General features: G+C 39.6%; 1 protein-coding gene across 6 annotated transcripts in view; it reads right to left on the reverse strand.

Annotated features, from left to right (window-relative positions):
* The window catches only part of CCDC102B (coiled-coil domain containing 102B), a 367,196-nt gene that overhangs the window by 259,267 nt on the left and 88,488 nt on the right, over window positions 1-19,441 (reverse strand). Inside the window, exon 7 of one of the 6 annotated variants that reach the window (XM_089304990.1) lies at window positions 2,608-2,812. The exons of the other annotated variants lie outside the window; for them this stretch is intronic. Coding sequence (XP_089161116.1) covers window positions 2,744-2,812 — 69 coding nt within the window. The 3' untranslated portion in view covers window positions 2,608-2,743. Of the gene's footprint in view, window positions 1-2,607; window positions 2,813-19,441 lie in introns of those variants that run through there. 6 annotated transcript variants of the gene reach the window in all.

Consider the following 19,441-nt stretch of genomic DNA (forward strand, 5'->3'; position numbering starts at 1 on the left):
CTGCATTACAACTATTTACAAAGCATCTGTTGCATTAGGCATGAATAATATAGAGATGATTTAGAATGCACAGGAAAATGTGCATAGGGTACATGCAAATACTGCACCATTTTATTTAAGGAACTTGAGCATCCACAGAACTTGGTATAAGTGGGAGGTATGGGAATCATCACCTCATGGATACTGAGGGACAACTCTATCTACACACATACACATACACACACACTGTAGTAAACAGTCTTCCTCTGTTCTCATGGTTACTAAATAACCTTTGCACAATGCGCTGTGCAGCTCTTTAACAAACATGAGTTTCAGGGGCCAGTTCCGTAGCACAGTAGGCTCTGCCTGCGGTGCTAGCATCCCCTATGGGTCCTGGTTTGTGTCCCAGCTGCTCCTCTTCCAATCCAGCTCTCTGCTATGGACTGTGAAAGTAGTAGAAGATGGCCGAAGCACTTGGGCCCCTATACCCGTATGGGAGACCCTGAAGAAGCTCCGGGCTCCTGGCTTAGATCAGCCCAGCTCTGGCCATTGTGGCCATTTGGGGAGTGAACCAGTGGATGGAAGATTGATCTCTATCTCACACTCTCTTTCTCTCTAACTCTGCCTTTCAAATAAATAAATCTAAAAAAAAAGCATCAAAGCCTTCATTTTAAACTGGTTTCCAGAAGTTGTGGCTCTCCAGGTATGCACCTGCTCACCCCAACAGCCTTACACAACTTGCAGAGAAGGAATCAAGGATGCCAATTCCGAACGTGGAGCAACATCAGGAAGACTTAATCCTCCTGAAGAGTTGAGCCACAGGGCCCATCCAACACCAGGGCACTCTTCTCTGACAGCACATAATCTTTTCAAAAACCTCATGTAATAACTATCATTACTATTATTTCAGTCTGTAAACTGACTTAGAGTGATAAGAACTTGATCAGAAAAAGGTAATGAGTAAGTGGTGGGGTCTCTTCTGGGTGCAGCATGAAAGCGCATCTTTTGCACCGTGTTCATCTAATGTAAAATGTACTTTGGTGTGAGTTCAGGCTTTGATGGGTTTTATGAGGAAGAAAACGCCTAACACAAATCACCTTCCTCCCAGCCTGCATTTTCACTGCCATCCCATTTCCTGAAACGTCTCTGCACATTTGTATCCAAGACAGTCTTTCCAAAATTACCTGTTATAGTGTAAATAATTTGTGACTTTCCATTCTGAATGCAGTCACACAATATTCTTTGAAGGAAATTCAATACAATAAATATGTGATAAATAATTCAATCACCCCTCCTATCTCTAAGGACAATATGAGTAATTTTTCACGTATCTACAAGACAGGAAAGGCACTTTTTCCAAATCTGTAAAAATTCATTTGTTGGTGCTGGTGGTAGGAGTAGAAAATAGATGTTTCTTCCATCCTACTGACATACCTAAGAAGTCAACTATAACAAAAAATGAATTCATCCCATCTCTCATGGTTGCTAGCTGACAATAGCAGTGTTAATTTCACCATAAAGCACCTACCACATATATTGTATGTAATTCTTCTTGAAAATAAGTTAATACAGATGCTGTAAAAGCTGATTTAGTAAGCATCTTACTTCTCCTGAAAGTTTTTTTTTTTTTTAATTTTAGTGGCAGACTATGGAAAGCGAGTGGGAGCCCCAGCCAGCCCACTTGCTGGCTCACTCCCCAGATACCCACAAGAGTGAATGGCTGAAGCAGGAATTTAATGCAAGTTCCCCACGTAGGTGTCAGGAACACAACTGCTGGAGCCTTCACCTGTAGCACCCAGGGTCTGCGCAGCAGGAGGCTCAAACGCAGAACAACTGCACTCTGCTATGGAGTGGGTGTGTCTTAGCCACTACATCAAGCAACCACTCATTTAGTAAATATTTACTAACAGTAAGTTTCGTGTTGGCTACAGGGTAGTTTTACATAAAACAGTTCACCTTTGCAATATTCAAATAATTCTTCTGAAGAATAAACCAAGATGGCTTTTACACAGAGTACTTTAAAAATCTGTGGAAAAATGAAATAAAAATGGTTTTTGCTACAATATTTTTAACTCAATGCAGTTTTTCCACAATGTGAATTTTTTATGAGCTTTTGAAGACCTACCCTTGCATGGATTTCAAATTTTTTCTGCCCAAATAAATATCTTTTAATTGTATTTCCAAACATTTTAAAAGTACCTCCATAATTTTTAAACCAAAAGAGCTGAAGGCCTTGTATGTACTCCCACCTAACTATAATCTTTTTGCTTTATACCTGTTCTTTATTTGGTAGAGAATTAAACCCTTGAATGAGTATATGTAGAAATGTTAAAAAAAAAAAAAGAAAAAAGAAAAGCAACAATAATTGAAATAACTCTCTAAAAGGCAATAAGCCCACAGAAGGAGCTTGAGGAAACACAGCAGGAGATAACATGGACCAAAGGAACTGAAGTGGGCTGCAGTAAGGGTGGAGTCTGATGCCCTACAATCAGCAGAGATTCCATTGCAGTTAGTACCATGGACAGAGCAAGTGGAGCACAAGAGTGGGAACAAGAGATCATATAGCAGATTTCTTTTCTTTCTTTCTTCCTTTCTTTCTTTGTAAAGATTTCTTTAGTTATTTATTTGAAAGACAGAGTTACAGAGAGGCAGAGGCAGAAAGAAAAAAGGGAGGTATTCAATCCACTGGGTTGTTCCCCAAATGTCCACAACAACTGGAGTCTGCTGATCTGAAGCCAGAAGCCTGGAGATTCTTCTGGGTCTCTCACATGGGTGCAGTGGTCCAACGACTTGGGCCATCTTCTGATGCTTTTCCAGATACATTATCAGGGAGCTGTATTGGAAGTGGAGCTGCCAGGATTAGAACCAGCACACATAGGGGATGCTGGTACTGCAAGCTGCAGCCTTGCCTGCTACGCCACAGCACCAACACCAGTAGTTATTTCAAAGTCTATGCACATTCAACTCATTCTCAGGTACATTAAATAGACCATTTTAGGTATCTCCAAAGGAAAATCCAGCTTATTTTGATAATTGAATGCACTAGCTTAACTTCTAAAATGTTGGTCATTTACTCACTGGGAACTAAGTCAACCAATTAGCCTTCCTATGTTTACACTTGATCTTAGCCAAAAGGTCGAGAAGTGATGCCTTCCTATGTTTAACATAACTTCCAATGAATGTTACCACTCGGGAGGGAGCAGAGGTGGGAAAGCAAGTTTTTATAAACAATGCAAAGGAAATTTACTCAAAACATCTCAAATAATTGTTTTCTTCCATCATTGCACCTGGAAAACTCAAGTATCTTTGGACACATGGTGAACCCAAGAGCATAAAGAATAAAAACAGAATGCCCTAAAGGTGCTGAAAAAGAAAAAATGAAGTCCAATTCAAGGTATGAAAGAAGACACTAGCACTGTGGTATAGTGGGTAAAGCTGCCATCTGCAGTGATGGCATCTCATATGGGAGCCAGTTTAAGTTCTGGCTGCTCCAGTTCCTATCCAGCTTCCTGCTAATGAGCCTGGGAAGGCAGTGGAAGATGGCTCAAGTGCTTAGGTGCCAGTGCCCATGTGGGAGACCCGGATGGTCTTTGGCCTGGCCCAGCCCTGGCTGTTGCAGCCATTTGAGGAACAAACTAGTAGATGTAAGATCTCTTTCTCTTTGTTTCTGCCTCCCTCTCTCTCTCTGTGTTTCACTTAAAAATAAATTTAAGGAAAAAAAGAGAAGACAATATTAAAAATAATTCTTACTACTTCCAGGAAAAGATGAAACATATTGCACTCATAAATTAAGAACAGAGACATTTCAATATTTCAAAAAATTGATTGTCCACCAGGAATTTTTAAAACATGTCTTTAGAAGTTGGAAGATAGAAAAGTGAGACTGTCCCAGAGTTCAGCCCTTGTACATTGTCTCTGTATGCATTTGCTTGGTTGGAGAGCTCCCATGTTCCCATGTCACTAGGCTAATCAAAACTCTCAGACTCTTCAAATGAACATCTCCAGCTTTGGGTTTCCCTGAACTTTGGATCCACATGTCCAGTTTTCTACTTTTGATCTCTACAGACCACAAACTCAACATACCAGACAATCAAAATCAAAACCTATCTTACCAGCCCACTTCTCTGTCAGTCATTGCCATCTAAATAAATCTCAACTTCATCTTTCTCTAAGATTGGGTCAAAATACTGGATACAACTCCTTTATTTAGCTCAGATACCCCATCCAAACTAAAATCTAATAAACTTTGCTTATCCTTCACAATCTATAATACATCCAAGTACTTCTCTTTCTGCTGCCCCCAAAAAAGCACCATCATCTCTCACTTCAGAAGCTCTGTGCTTTCTTGTTTCTTCATGTGATCTTGTACTCCTTATTTTTTTAAGATTTATTTATTTATTTTAAAGGCAGAGGCAAAGAGAGAGAGGCCTCCATCTGCCGATCCATTCCCCAGATGGCCACAATGGCTGGAATTGCACCAATATGAAGCCAGGTGCCAGGAGCTTCCTCTGGGTCTCCCACATCCTATACTCCTTTTCTTAGCAAAGCATCCACATAAAGATATTTAAGAATTAATTCATATCATGTAAATTCTCTGCTCAAATCCCTTCTGTAGGTTTCCTGTTGACTCAGAGTTTAAGTCCAAGTCCCTATTATCTACTTGGTCCTATAACTCTGCAGGCCCCATCTCCTACTCCTAGTCTTTATTCTACTCCAGTCACTCTGAACTCAAGAGTGATCACTGTACATCACAGATACAGAAAAGCAAGTAACTAAAATGATGATTATGGTAGTAAATACTGACACATTGTACTAATAAAGCATTAAGACAAGATAGCAGGGAAAACTAAATAAGAGCTTAATGAAACTATACTTTCTTCTTGAAAAAAATGTACCTCTTTGACCATTTTTCAATTATAATCTCAATTTTGCCACTTCTTCATTTTAGGATTAATGGGTTGTAAATAAAATCTATTTTACAGACAAAAACTTGAAATTGGTGAATTTGTAAATGCTAAAGAAAATTAGTTTAGCAGAATTATGAGTGTGATCCACAAATAGTATATCACATTAAAGTGAAAGAAACAGGAGTAGGAGGAAACTGATAGAGTGAGTCACCATCAGAAAGAATTTTTCAAGTTCACATCTTCTGTTTAATACTTCTTCAATGCATTCGCTTTTAAGGGCTTTTCTTCCCTGAGACTAGAGGATAACCAAATTTCAAAATTACTTTAAAAATCTTTCTTTTAAATCGCAATATTTAGGAAAAGTTAGACCACGCAACTTGCCATATGTGACTTTAGAAATATAAATATCTGCCAAAACCTGTATCAGGAAACCTAGCAACAGTCTATGAAAAAAAAGTATACTACATTAAGATAATCAAGGGATAGAGAAATCGGAAGATAATTTCTAAGAAACATATATTATCTACATATAAATGTGTTTAGTTATTCAGATGTTATAGAATAGAAAAATTCACCTCAAACGGCACATAATTTAACACATCCTGCTATTTTAATTTTATTTCATGTTTCATTCCTCAAAAATCACCTAAAAGGATTAGAGTTAGTACAGATTCCAAAGTTGTAGTCTTTTTTTAAATGGTGTGTCAAATGTTTGTCAGTAAACCATGCAGTTTAATTCAATCTCCCCTTGCGATTAAGCCCATTATTTATTCCATAACTCTCCACAAATGATCTTGCACCTTCCTAAGCAGAGAAATAAAAGATACACAAAGTACAGACTTCTAACTTCCTGTAAAAAAAAGCTACACATTTGCATGTATCTACACTAATCTTCCATCTTGGTAAATAAATATATTTCTGGCCATCAAAGGCTAATCATCCTACTTGCAGGCAGGATTTTCTACCTTTGGTTACTTGGCAAACTCACTGTAAATTTTTTTTTTTTTTTTTTTTGCTGCATCTTCAAGTTCTCAGGTTTCTCCACTGTCAACTTTGAATTGCTCTGTACTTTCCATTTAGGTTGAGGATGAAGCAGTGTGAGAGACTATGGAGGCCGGCGCCGTGGCTCAACAGGCTAATCCTCTGCCTTGCTGCGCCGGCACACCGGGTTCTAGTCCCGGTCGGGGCGCCGGATTCTGTCCCGGTTGCCCCTCTTCCAGGCCAGCTCTCTGCTGTGGCCCGGGAAGGCAGTGGAGGATGGTCCAAGTGCTTGGGCCCTGCACCCCATGGGAGACCAGGAGAAGCACCTGGCTCCGGCCTCGGATCAGCACGATGTGCCGGCCATAGCGTGCTGGCTACGGGGGCCATTGGAGGGTGAACCAACGGCAAAAAGGAAGACCTTTCTCTCTGTCTCTCTCTCTCACTGTCCACTCTGCCTGTCAAAAATAGAAAAAATAAAAAAGAGATTATGGAGAGAAGATCCTGTCGTTCCAGCCTGGCAGATACCACTGCAGCCTTTTTTGTTCTTAATATCAAGTTCCTTGAAGGAGCTGCTGAGTTCACCTTTCTCATTCAGTCTTGCACTGGCTTGGGCTACCAACATTCCCCCAGAGTTTCACGTACAATATTCAGCCCTCCCTTTATGCAAATCCTTGGCAGAATCTGCCGTGGATGACTATGCCTTTGTTCAAACACTCTTCCTCAGGCTTATGCAAAGAACGATTTCCTGTTCCCTTCCCTCTTCCTTCTTTTTTGTGCGGATTGCCCCTCTCTGATGGCCCTTTTTGTTTCAACCAAAACCCCATCCTCTTTGCTCATTGTTCATGGTTGTTCTCTATATTCATAGATCAAAAATCATATCAAATATTTCTATCCCAAACTCAGCATAACCAGAACTAAATTCATTGTTTCTTGCTCGAAAGTTTTTCTTCATGCTGATGGGTATTCTTGGTGAACAGCCACCTAATTGATAAGACCAGAAATGTGTAACCTCTCACCTACCCTGCATTTCCCAGAATCCAAAGCATTACTCACCATTATTTCTTTCACCTGCAAATTTCTCCACTGTCCACTTCTCTCCTCATACCAAGTTAATGATACATGATTATCTGTCCCTAGATGACAATGACAGACTCAAAACTGACCCTAGTCAATGCACTTCAACATATTGATACACACATTGCTAATCTGTTCTTGGGAAAAATATTGAATACTGATTATTTACAGGTACAAGACTATGTATTTAGAAGTTAGCCAGCCTCTGGTAGCAGTATCATTTCTTCTAAAAAGTGAGAAATATCAGGAGATGTGCCCACAGAGAAAGCTACTCCAATGCAGGGGACCCAGGAGTACCCAACAGAAAAGGGTTCCAAATAGTTTAACCGTAAATGCAGAAAAGTGTTTCTACAATTTTATGTTCTAGAGGAATCCAAAAAATTTCACTAAAATTCTTCAAGTAAATTTTAATTAATGTTATCTCTTTAATCATAAAGAATGGTAGGACACACAAATGGATGTTTAACAGAAACTGATTTAATCCTTCAGGTAAAAATAAAAACAAAATACAGCTCATCTTAGAGTTCTTTAAGATCTTTTGTTATCTTGCTGATGTTTATACTTTTATAGCTTGTCTTAAAATAATACATTTAAGCAGATTCAAAACTAAAATTTTCAGGAAATTTCAAATATTGACATTTTGGATAAAATAATTTTATAATACTTAAAATAATTATATCCAAAAACCAGGGGCATTTCATACTTATAATGATCAATTTAAAAATGTGTATTATTAATTTTATTTCTGTTCTATCACCTCCAGATCATCATATGGAAATGTAAAATTTTTAGTATTTTTATTCTATAATAAATAAAATTGAGAACATAAATATGTATCTATTATGGCTATAAGTGTTTTAAAGACTTCTTTTGGATTGAATTATCTTATTATGAGTTCATGGTTGTTTAAGACAAAATAGTACCCATTTTAATAAGTATTAAATATAAACTACTCATTTGCTGAAATTGCCTCTCTTAATGAGGTAGGTGGATAAATTTTTCTCCAGTTAATCTGTGTATCCATGGATGAAATTACTTATCAATAGGATAAGAGTCATCATCAGTTTCATTTATTCTTTTGTCAATGTAGGCACTGAGAAAATTGATCACACCTGTTAAAGATGCTTTATTATAGCAAAGTCATTGAATCATTTCTTAATATCTCTCTAAATATACAGAAACCCAATTTTATTTAATATCAAAATTTATCTTCTATTATTTGTGATTTGACAAACATAGTAGTTCTCATTCCAATACTTTTTTGAAGAGGGAAATAAGAAACTTCCTGTTAGATCAAAATTTCGCAAACCATTAATTTGCTTTCCAGCACCAATATTTCAGTACATCTTTTTGTTAGGCATTCCCAGGCTTTTGCACTCAGGAACAGTGTTCCAAAGTAACACAGGAAATAGGATATGAGTATGCCCTACACTTGAAAGGTGGATGGAAGAGAACATCAAAAGGAGAATTTGTTTGCAAATTACCCCCCTATGCAGATTCATTTATGAAAGACCAAATGTGGAAGTGAGGAATATGGAATTGAAAGCCATGACTATTCTGAGGTGGCAGGCCTGTGATGATAGCAATTATTTTAAAGTCTGCAGCTCTCTCCTTGAAAACACAAAGAATGATGAGGTTAACAAAAAAAAACAAAAACCTGTGGAAGCCTGCAACAAAATTAAGAGACAAAATTTCCCCCATGATCCCTAAGATACAAATGGGTTAAGAAAACCCACGAACATTTCAGAATAAAAGGTGTCAGCATCTGTTTGATAAAATTAAAGGGAAGGAATAGGAAGTGTGAGCGTGAGAACTAAAACTGTCAAGACATTCTCTAGCAATGGAATCAGGCCAATGTGAAAACAGTAGATGGCACTCAGTTTACACCTTGTGGTCTGTGGACTGCATGTAAGAGATCAATAGGAAAGTCTGAGGAACTACAAGTTTGAATCCTATCTACTCTTTAAAACAAACACAAAACAACCAAATCTTCCTTCAGAGACACATCTTACACTGAAAGAAAAATGTTGAGCATATAATCCACTTGAGAGGAACAGTGGCAGTAAAAGCAGAGAAGAGAAATGATCCAGATTAAAGTGGAGTATGGGGCAGAGTCACGACTTCTTGGAAAGAACAAGGTCATATTTTGCACGATTTATACAAATAATAAAAATAGTAAGCTCTAGTACAGTGGATCCATAAAATGTTTCACCATCACTCCTTTATCACATAAGCATAAACATTTAATTATCAGGGTAGGTGATTGCTGTAGTGGTTAACTCACCTGTTGGGATGCCTGCATCCCCACTCAGAGTACCTGGTTTCAAGTCCACGTCCATTCCCAATTTCAGCCTCCTCCTTATGTGTTCCCTGGGAGGCATCAGACAATGGCTCAAGTAGGTGAGACTCTACTATCCATATGGGATACCTGGATTGAATTCCTGACTCCCAGTTTCTGCTGTGCCCAGCCCTCATCATTTGCCTCGCAACTCTGTCTCCTTGTCTTAAAAATAACTTACAAGGGGCTGATGCTAAGCCTCTGCCATATGGGTGCCAGTTTGAGTCCCAGATGCTCTTCTTCTGATCCAGTTCTCTGCTTATGGCCTGGGAAAGCAGCATAAGATGGCCCAAGTGCTTTGGCCCCTGCACCTGCGTGGGAGACCAGAAGAAGCTCCTGGCTCCTAGCTTCAGACTGGCCCAGCTCTGGTTGTTGCAGCCATTTGGGGAGTAACCTTTCTCTCTGTCCCTCCCTTGTAACTCTATCTTTCAAATAAATAAATAAAAATCTAAAAAATTTTTAAAAACTTAAATTTATATAATAATGAGCAACAGGAAAGGATAACAAGTTGCATCATATATATAGTGTTACTGTAAGGACAAAAGGATAAATGACAAGGAAATCTGCTAAAAATATATATACACAAAAGTAAAAAGTTTTCCAATATGATCCAAACAAAATTAGTAAAATAATAAGTAACATGAGAATAACAAATTCAGTTTTATAAAGATGTAATAGTACTCAGGAAAGGATTAGAAATAAAAGAAATCATTTCAATACATGAGAGGTTTTATGTTCACGAAAATGAAAAAGCAGATAACAGTAGGTCTCAATATAAGTACATTAACTGAGCCAAATGCCCATGAAAATGTTCGAGTGGTTCACTCTGGGTGACCTTTATTTTCTTCTTTGTATTTTGGCTGAATCTTTTACAATTAAAATTAGACCAAAAAGGAAAATAATTTCAGAATAAACTAGAAGGAGCACAAAAGCAAATGAATGCAAAAGATGGTGCCTCCAGAAAGGTGGAGAGAAATAAATGTTAATTCAAGTGCAGTGAAGAGGAAAGATCAGGAACTATGTAGGAAACTAACAGGGGCGGCACAGAGGATTCGACGTGTTTGTGGTTTCCCAGTTCTTCCTACTGAAATGGCCCAGAAGTAATGACTGCTCTAGTAACCATGCACATGGCTATGCACATACTGCATTTTCCACTAAAGAATCCTGGACTCTGAGGAAATGATTTATTTCAGGCCTGTACAGGATAATTCTGGTATATTTTGTCATTTCATACAGTAAGGGCACTAACTCATTGCTAGGACTGAATCAGTTGTACTCACTAGATAACATAAAGATGTTTCTGCTAATGATCAGTGTTACTAGGGATAACAGCTACAATAGTTTGAAACATACCAGGGCCGGCACTGTGGCACAGCGGGTTAAAGCCTTGGCCTGAAGTGCCCATATCCCATATGGGCGGCCTTTTTAGCCCCAGCTGCTCCTCTTCCGAACCAGCTCTCTGTGATGGCCTGGAACAGCAGTAGAAGATGGCCCAAGCCCTTGGGCCCCTGCACCCATGTGGGAGACCAGGAGGAAGCTCCTGGCTCCTGGCTTCAGATCAGCGCAGCTCTGGCCGTTGCAGCCATCTGGGGAGTGAACCAGCAGATGGAAAACCTCTCTGTCTCTACCTCTCTCTGTAATTCTTTCAAAAAAAAAATCTTAAAAAAAAAAAAAAAGAAACATACCTAATAAGCTTACATCTATGTATTCATAATGATTCTGTAGAAGAAAACAATATCAAATTTGATTAACTCTGGAAATGGTGATTTATTCTGTTAATTGGTAAAGAAAGGGACAAATCCATCGTGTATACTGACAATTTAAGTGAACAAAACATGATATGATGGAAATTCTCTATATTTAAGCATTCCAACTAATAACTTGGGCAGAAATAATTGAATTACAGTATCAGAATTTTATAACTCCTAATTAATCTATGGTTCTGGGCAATGATTATCAATCTGCCAATAACCAGAGAGGCAGCCATTTATCATGTGTTTCCATTGGGAAAAGCACACTGACATCTCAAGGACAGTCTTGAAAAGGAATGAAGCCAAACTCCTGACCACTGGTACACCTGCCACTTCACAGGAAGCACAGAGACCCATACCATGGGGTGCAGCCTGTAAAATACAAACTATAACTACAGGATAATCAACTTGGTTTCTTTAACAAATAAATCATAAGGGAAAAAATGGAGGAAAGATATGCAGAAACTTTTATATTAAAAAAAGTAAAAATATGAAGCCAATATACCCCTTTTGTCTTCACTGGCACATATTCAGAAGTCCTTTTGAGTAAATACCGCCATTTTGTAATACTACTTGACTCTTTCAAATGTTACAAAGTAATGGTTCGGAACATGTTTCAATAGTTCAAGGTTATGTTATTTTAGCTGATAATTGATTTTGTCCATAGAGTCACTCAAAAGTCAGGGACAGGTACATGTGAGCCCCTCAAATTGTTAACAGATTTCTGCACAAAGTTTTAAAGGATCTTACATGGTCAATACAGGATTCATCAGGACTTGTCAAAAATGGTGCTCTAAGAAATTTAATTTTGTCAAGAATTTAACTAGCATACATTCCAGACAAAATATAATTTCTAATAAGCGAATATAGTAGGTAACATTCCACATGTGATTTTCTATCTAAGCTCATACAACACAGAGAGGGGTGATTATACAAACTGGTTTGATTAGTAGCAAGACTGTTTTGTAAGATTGATAAACATCATTTAGAATCCATGATTTTTCTTTATTTCACTTTTAACCTGGAAATATGCCTCTTTCCTCCTGTATTTGAGTTTTTCATGTCTAATAACTTCAGATACTATATTATCAGGAATATATTTTATTTCTTAGGCCAGCTCCAAACAACATGTCCAACATTTGAATAAAAGAAGTGCAGCAGAGTAGTCCCAGAATGCTGGGAAAGAATCAAGGCACCCAAGCCCTTGATGTGGTCTGGGGGCAGCTGCTCCCTGCACTTGGACCGGGCAGAGTTTCTTGGACACCAGCTACTTTAATTTCCATAAAAGAAGGGAAGAAGCTTTATTCTATCCCAGGGAACTTTCTAATATTTTATGAAAGAGATTAAAACTATATCTTTTAAAATAAAGTAGTCATAGGGAAAATGATTAAGAGCTTAGAAACTATATTAAAAACACAATGTCATGGGGGCCAGAATTGTGGCTCAGTGGATTAAGCTGTTTCCTGTGATGCTGGCATCCTATATAGGGCTGGTTTCAGTCAAAGCGCTCCACTTGTGATCCAGCTCTTTGCTAATGCACCTGGGAAAGCAGTGGAAGATGGCCCGAGTTCTGGGGCCCCTGTACCCACATGGTAGACCCAGAAGAAGCTCCAGGTTGGTCTAGCTCAGGTTGTTGCATCCATTTGGGGAATGAACAAGTGAATGGAAGATCTGTCTCTCCAACTCCAACTTTCAAATAAATAAATCTTTAACCAAAAATAAAATGTCTTACAAACATGCTCAACAAATTTTATTTTCAATTCAAAAATCTTAAAATATATCAATTTCAAAAGAAGTTATAACTTACTAAGACATATATAAAACATTTGTATAAGGCACTTATAAAACATTATTTGTAAAACATTCTTATACTGGGACTGATGCTGTGGCGCAGCAGGTTAAAGCCCTGGCCTGAAGTGCCAGCATCCCATATGGGCACCAGTTCTAGTCCCAGCTGCTCCTTTTCCGATCCAGCTCTCTGCTATGGCCTGGGAAAGCAGTAGAAGATGGCCCAAGTCCTTGGGCCCCTGCACCCACATGGGAGACCTGGAAGCAGCAGCTCTGGCCATTGCGGCCATTGGGGCAGTGAACCAGCGAATGGAAGACCTCTCTCTCTGTCTCTACCTCTCTTTCTAACTCTTTCAAATAAATAAAATAAATCTTAAAAAAAATTCTTATATTTATAAAAAGGAATATTTAGGGGCAGGTGTGGTAGTGCAGCAGGTTAAGCTGCTGCCTATGATGCCAGCATCTCAAATGAGCACAGGTTCAAGTCCCAGCTGTTGCATGTCTGATCTAGCTCCTTGCTAATGTGCCTAGGAAAGTCCAGAAGATGCCCCAAGTACATGGGACCCTATAAGCCATGTGGGAGATCCAGATGGCATTCCAGGCTCCTGACTTCAGCCTGGTCCAACCTCAGCCATTGCAGCTACTTGGGGTGTGAACCAGCAGATGGAAGATCGATTCATTCTCTCTCTCTTTCTCTCACCCTCTCTCCCTCTAACTCAGAATTTCAAGTAAATAAATGGATCTTTCAAAAAACAAAAGTAATATTTAAAAAGAAATCATATGGGCATAAATGCTTCTAAAATATAATCAAAATAATCCCAATTACTGCCCAAAATGAACAGAGGCCCAATCTGCAAATGGAAATAACTAAAATGAACAAAACATAGGAAGCAATTGTAAAGATAACTGAATAGCAGGCAATCTTAGAGGGATGGGAAGAAAACAAAAATAGACACGTGCGGCACAACTTGCCTCTGAGAGAATTTTCCATCTACAGAGTAAGCTTGGTGGGTGGGGGGCTGGGAGGCTGAGGCATGGAAGAGCTGGCGGCTTCTCCAAGGATGCAGCTGGGAGCCCAAGCCCACTGAGGCAGGAGTCTGCAAGGAAGAGCAGCACCAGGGGCCGACCTTGGAGGGCTGTAGCCTGTTCAGCAGAGGGGTGACCAGTGCATTCTTGCAAGGAAACCAGCACCCAAAAGGGTTAAAAGAAACAACTGAGGGATTTCACGAGGCCAATAACAATCATCCTTATTCCCAACAGCCAGGCAGAAGACCTCATAATTCCGACTGCCAGGTAAAGTACTTCAAAGGGTTTTTCTCAGTACTCGGAAGGAAAACAGCCCTAGATCAAATGCTGATCTGGTCTCACCTTAAAAGCTCCAAGACACAAAAGGTATGTTTCCTAGTAACCAGAGGAGACAGCAGTGATGGCTCAGGTGCCTGCCACCCTCCTGGGGGATTCCAATTGAGTTCCCTACTTTTGGCTTCAGCCCTGACCCTGACCATTGTGACACATACACTCTGAAGTGAAAAATAATTTTAAGTACATGTCATGTGGACAAACAGAAAAATACAGTTTGCAATAAGGGAAAAAAAAAACTAAACTAGCCCAGAAAAGCAGATGATAGAATTAGTAGTAACCAAGAGGCTTTAATCTTCCCCTTAGCTTGAGGAAATTTCACCCAAGCCTCCTTCTTCCTTTTCCCTTCAGAGTGTTTAATTAAAACCAAACAAAAACCCTTGCCAATATAAATTCTTTCTCTGCACTTTGAAAGGGTGAAACTTTCCCCTGCCTCTTGCCAGTTGTGTAACCCAGGAATGAATTGCAAAGACCTGGAAACTATCCCCTTGAAATGTGAACACTGAAGGAGATCCCACCCTCAGTGGAATCACAGTGAGTAATGTTTGAACACTCGTGGCTACCTTGGGGACACTGGTGCATCCCATTGACCAAACCTCCTCCTCAACATCTTGCAGTAATTCTCCTGTGGCCCATGCCAGGGACACTTCCAGGTGTGCCAACAAGAAAATAGCGGGACAACCATGCATTGGCTGTGACGCCTGTAATTGGAACTTCTGACAGAGAAGGGAGGATAAATATTTGCAGGAATTTTCCTAATTTTAAAAAACGCATAAACCTACAGACTTAAGAACTGCAACAAAATCAAGCACAAAAAATATGACTAAGGTCATTCCAGAATAACCCCATATCAAGTGACTTAAAACCAGAGATCAAAAGCAAGATCTTCACAGCAGAGGACACATCAGTTTGCACATCGAGGATGAGTCTCTAAATACTTCACGAAGGAAAAGCTGGCAGACAAGAGCAGTTCTATCTGCATGCCTGCAACCACATACAATTCTGGAAACTGCAAACTCAACCACAGTGACAGGAAACGGGCCAGTGGTTGCACAGATATCACAAGAAAAAGCAAGTGATTGGGTCTAAGTGTATGGCAGTGTGTGGGTCTCCAGAGTGAGGCACCTTCCTCAGGAGAAGGGAGAAGAGACTCCTAAATTGATAAATTGAAACCAGAAAAGTTTAGATTATCTGCAGGGAGATTAGCATGATAGCATTCAGCAAACCTTAAAATGAGTTACAGAAAACAACTGCTTATTTAAAAAGTTATCACTGTATAGTGATACTTGTGCAACGTTTTTATGCAGAAGATGGAGAAACAAAAACAATTCCTTTCTTAAAGAAAATATGAAAGTCTGCACCTTACACACAGTGATGAGCTAGTTTTTCTCTAATTTCTGGCTCATTTTTGAAAAGAGCTTTTAGAGGCTGAAGAAGTGCTACTATGTCCATAGAAAATACTGGGAAACATGCTCTTGATGCAATGGGAAACTTTTCAACCTTCTACCTAGAAACAGGGGATGTAAGTTCCTGAATTTCTCAAACAACAACAATAAGAACAATGCTTTAACATACTTCAACATACTCTTCTTCAAATGTTCAAAGTACGTAGGATTGAAAGACGAAGATGAATTCGAAGATATGCATGTGTCTATATTCCATGCAAATATTCTGTTTTCATCCACAGTAAATATTTTTAAATTACTGCTATAAAAATCATTATTGTGATTTTAGGAAATACCACGTAAATGCTTTTTCAAGACATACCTTTGAAATTGATCCTACTTATGACTTATTAACTTTGTTAAACTTCACGGGATAATATCCTGTATGTTTCTTTTCCCCCTCTCTTTACAGCCACGAGCCCTTCATCTCACAAAGAAGTTAAACTTCCAGAATTTCAGTTATTAGGAGGAAAACATGTTTTAGATTGTTTTGCTTGTAGATGAGCATAATTTTTAAAAGATTAGCATTACTTAATATTGCCTGAAGCTGCACATAATTGCTTTAGTATAAAACTGGAAAAACTCAAATAATCATATTTGAGTGTATTTTATTAAATCTAAAGCATGGGATTTAACTTCATTAAGTAAGACATTAGTGCCTTTGTGGTCACAATGAGAGAATAGTTTCCATCTCAGCTCTGGAGTAAATTCAAACATTTCATTTGTTGTCTGACTCCATCCTCCTCTATCATGCATAAGATAGAGGTCTCTTCTGTGAAAACCAAAGGTCTCATGTAACATAACTATTTTTAAAGTTTTATTTTTTGCCTGAGACACCTGAATGTTAGTATACCTTTTCATGAGAATATTACACTTCCTACTTTGTTTTTTCTCAATGAGATTTTCATTTAAAAAATAAACCAGCATAATGCTTATATTCCTTATGGAGCGATGCCCCCCCCCAAAAAAAAAGTAGTAGGACAATCGATCACAGGAACTCTGTCTGAAAGTCTATTTGAGAGAAGTCAGTCACAAAGTTCCACTCAGATGAAAAATCCTAACGAGGCAAATACAGGACAGTTAGGGGCAACATGTCCCAGTTGCCCCTCTTCCAGGCCAGCTCTCTGCTATGGCCCGGGAGTGCAGTGGAGGATGGCCCAAGTCCTTGGGCCCTGCACCCCATGGGAGACCAGGAGAAGCACCTGGCTCTGGGGTTGGCGGGACGGGGCAATGACTGCCTGTGACTACAGCTTTTCTTGGGGGGCTGATGCCAAAGTGCTCAAGTTGATCACAGTGAATGGTATGTTAATTTCAATAAATTCCCCAGATTCTGTAAATAGTAAACATTGTTTTCCCCAAAAGGATTACAGGTTATGGCTTTTGATTTTAAATCTTAAGAGCCACTGGGTGCAGCCTTCTTAATGGAAACTTCTCAAGCACACATTAGCCTTCACCTCTTAATATGTGCAATTCCCCCATCTGGTGACAAATTCAACATTGAGAATGGGGCTTCGTGGTGGCGGGGTTCCGACTGGTCGGTCTCTGTCGATGTTTAAGCAGCAATTGAACGCCTGCATGTGATGCTGCTGACTTCGCACGTAAAGAAGCTGCTCTTGGAAATACTCCTTCTATGAGTTTCCATTACTCTGGTGATTAAATGTGTTAATTCATGTGTCTCCTGCCTCTGCTTTAACACATGGAGATGGAGTCTGACCTGTGCAGATCTTTCCAACAATCAGATAGCTGACAAAACACTTTTCCTTTTTGGGGACTTTGTGCAAACAATGCAGACATCTAGAATCAGCAAAAGTCACCTACCTACATAGTGGGGGAAAAAAAGTCAAACAATGGTAGATATATCAGAAGTAAGCTAAGGCTGGCGCTGTGGCTCAATAGGCTAATCCTCCGCCTTGCGGCGCCCGCACACCGGGTTCTAGTCCTGGTCGGGGCGCCAAATTCTGTCCCGGTTGCCCCTCTTCCAGGCCAGCTCTCTGCTGTGGCCCGGGAGTGCAGTGGAGGATGGCCCAAGTGCTTGGGCCCTGCACCCCATGGGAGACCAGGATAAGCACCTGGTTCCTGGCTTCGGATCATCGCGATGCGCTGGCCGCAGCATGCCGGCTACGGCGGCCATTGGAGGGTGAACCAACGGCAAAGGAAGACCTTTCTCTCTCTCTCTCACTGTCCACTCTGCCTGTCAAAAAAAAAAAAAAAAAAAAAAAAGTAAGCTAACCTCGTGCTCAGCAACTTTCCTAGCCTGGTCCTACCATTGCCCAGCCACATCAAGCCCACCTGCAAGGAGGGGCCTTCAAAGTTCTCAAGGAATAAATGAAAAAAAGTTTATTTGGGTGCAAAAAATTTATAATCCTTGCAGAGAGAGTCATCTTCAAAACAGCCATTGCAAATGCACACTATGGAGCGAATTTTCATGGGTTTCAAATTTTGTTGCACCAAAGAAGTTAATTTGTAATTCTGTTTTTCCTGGAATATTCTGAGGTACCCTCCAGTCCGTTAATCGCCTTTCCCTAACAGACCCGGAAGATGCCGGGTGGCCCACAAGGATGATAAAGTGCTGATGTCTGCCCGCAAAGTGATTTTTCTTAAAGAGACAAGCAGGAATAAACTGTACCTGTGAGCACACTTCCCAGGCACCCAGACTGGCTTGCACGCTCACGGGACCTGTGCTTGCTCAGGGAAACCTCGCCATGAAACAGCGCCACCTAGCGGGTTCGTGGAAGTGAAAGGAAGAGAAGCCCCCGCAGTCAGGTTTTAATGGATCTGGAGCCTTTGATAACCTTGCGACAAATAATTTGGGAATGAAAGTAAACAGTAGAATGAAGAACAACAATAATTCACAATTTTTGAATATCTGACAAATACAAGTCACAAAACCAGAAAAATAATGAAATCTCTAGTAATTATGAATGCTTTTCCAGAATTTTAACTGTACATACTCTGATCAAACATCAGTGACTTAGTAATATTTTTACAGAGAAGGTTTATTCTTCTAGAATAGCTGATCATTCTTAATGAAATTGGTATACATAAACTCACAACATAACACACAGCCCTATTCAGAATACTCAGTTTGAAGCTTGTAACCCAAGAATATAGGCAACCAAAATGTTATATTTTATGTCTTTCCGTGTGAAAGTACAGTGCATCATGAATTATGTTTCTGGGAGGTGACACTCTCTGTATTGACTATGTGTACACGAGATACAAATCCAAACATATGTTCCACTGTAGGCTACAAACTAAGCATACCCTCAATGCTATCTCAACCTAGCAAGACGCCAAGTAATTCCACAGCCACTCCACATGCACCAGGGAACAGGCTATTCGAGAAATGGGAACAAGTATGTCTCAACTTCCTTCCTTCTGAAAACCGCACAAAGGCATGGACTGCATTGACAGTCTGCTAGGGCCTCTGTCAAGTCGTGGGAGGGGTCTTCAGCAGGGGATCTCTGGTGCTCAGAACCTGAAACTTCTTTAGCTTCCCCAGAAATCCACCTCTGCAGAGGAAGAATGCACACTTTCTCTTCTGTGCAGTTAAAACTGGTTAGTTTTCTTTTTACACGTGTGTGTGTGTGTGTGTATGTCTCCCTTAATAAAGTATCTTTTCATCAACAGTCTTTTTCTACAATATATACAAAATTGCATTTAAATAATCCTATGATCAAAATGAAGAGTAAATTAGAGTACACATTTAATCTCAAACTTGAAGTCACTAAGTAGGAACACATGTAGTTCTTTTGGTGCCCATGATAAAATTTATAAAAGAAAAGTTGAGTGTAGAAGACGGCACTTGCAGTAAGCACA

This window comes from Oryctolagus cuniculus, chromosome 10, assembly GCF_051225735.1.
Source record: "Oryctolagus cuniculus isolate XC-2025 breed Fujian yellow rabbit chromosome 10, ASM5122573v1, whole genome shotgun sequence".
Lineage (NCBI taxonomy): Eukaryota > Metazoa > Chordata > Mammalia > Lagomorpha > Leporidae > Oryctolagus > Oryctolagus cuniculus.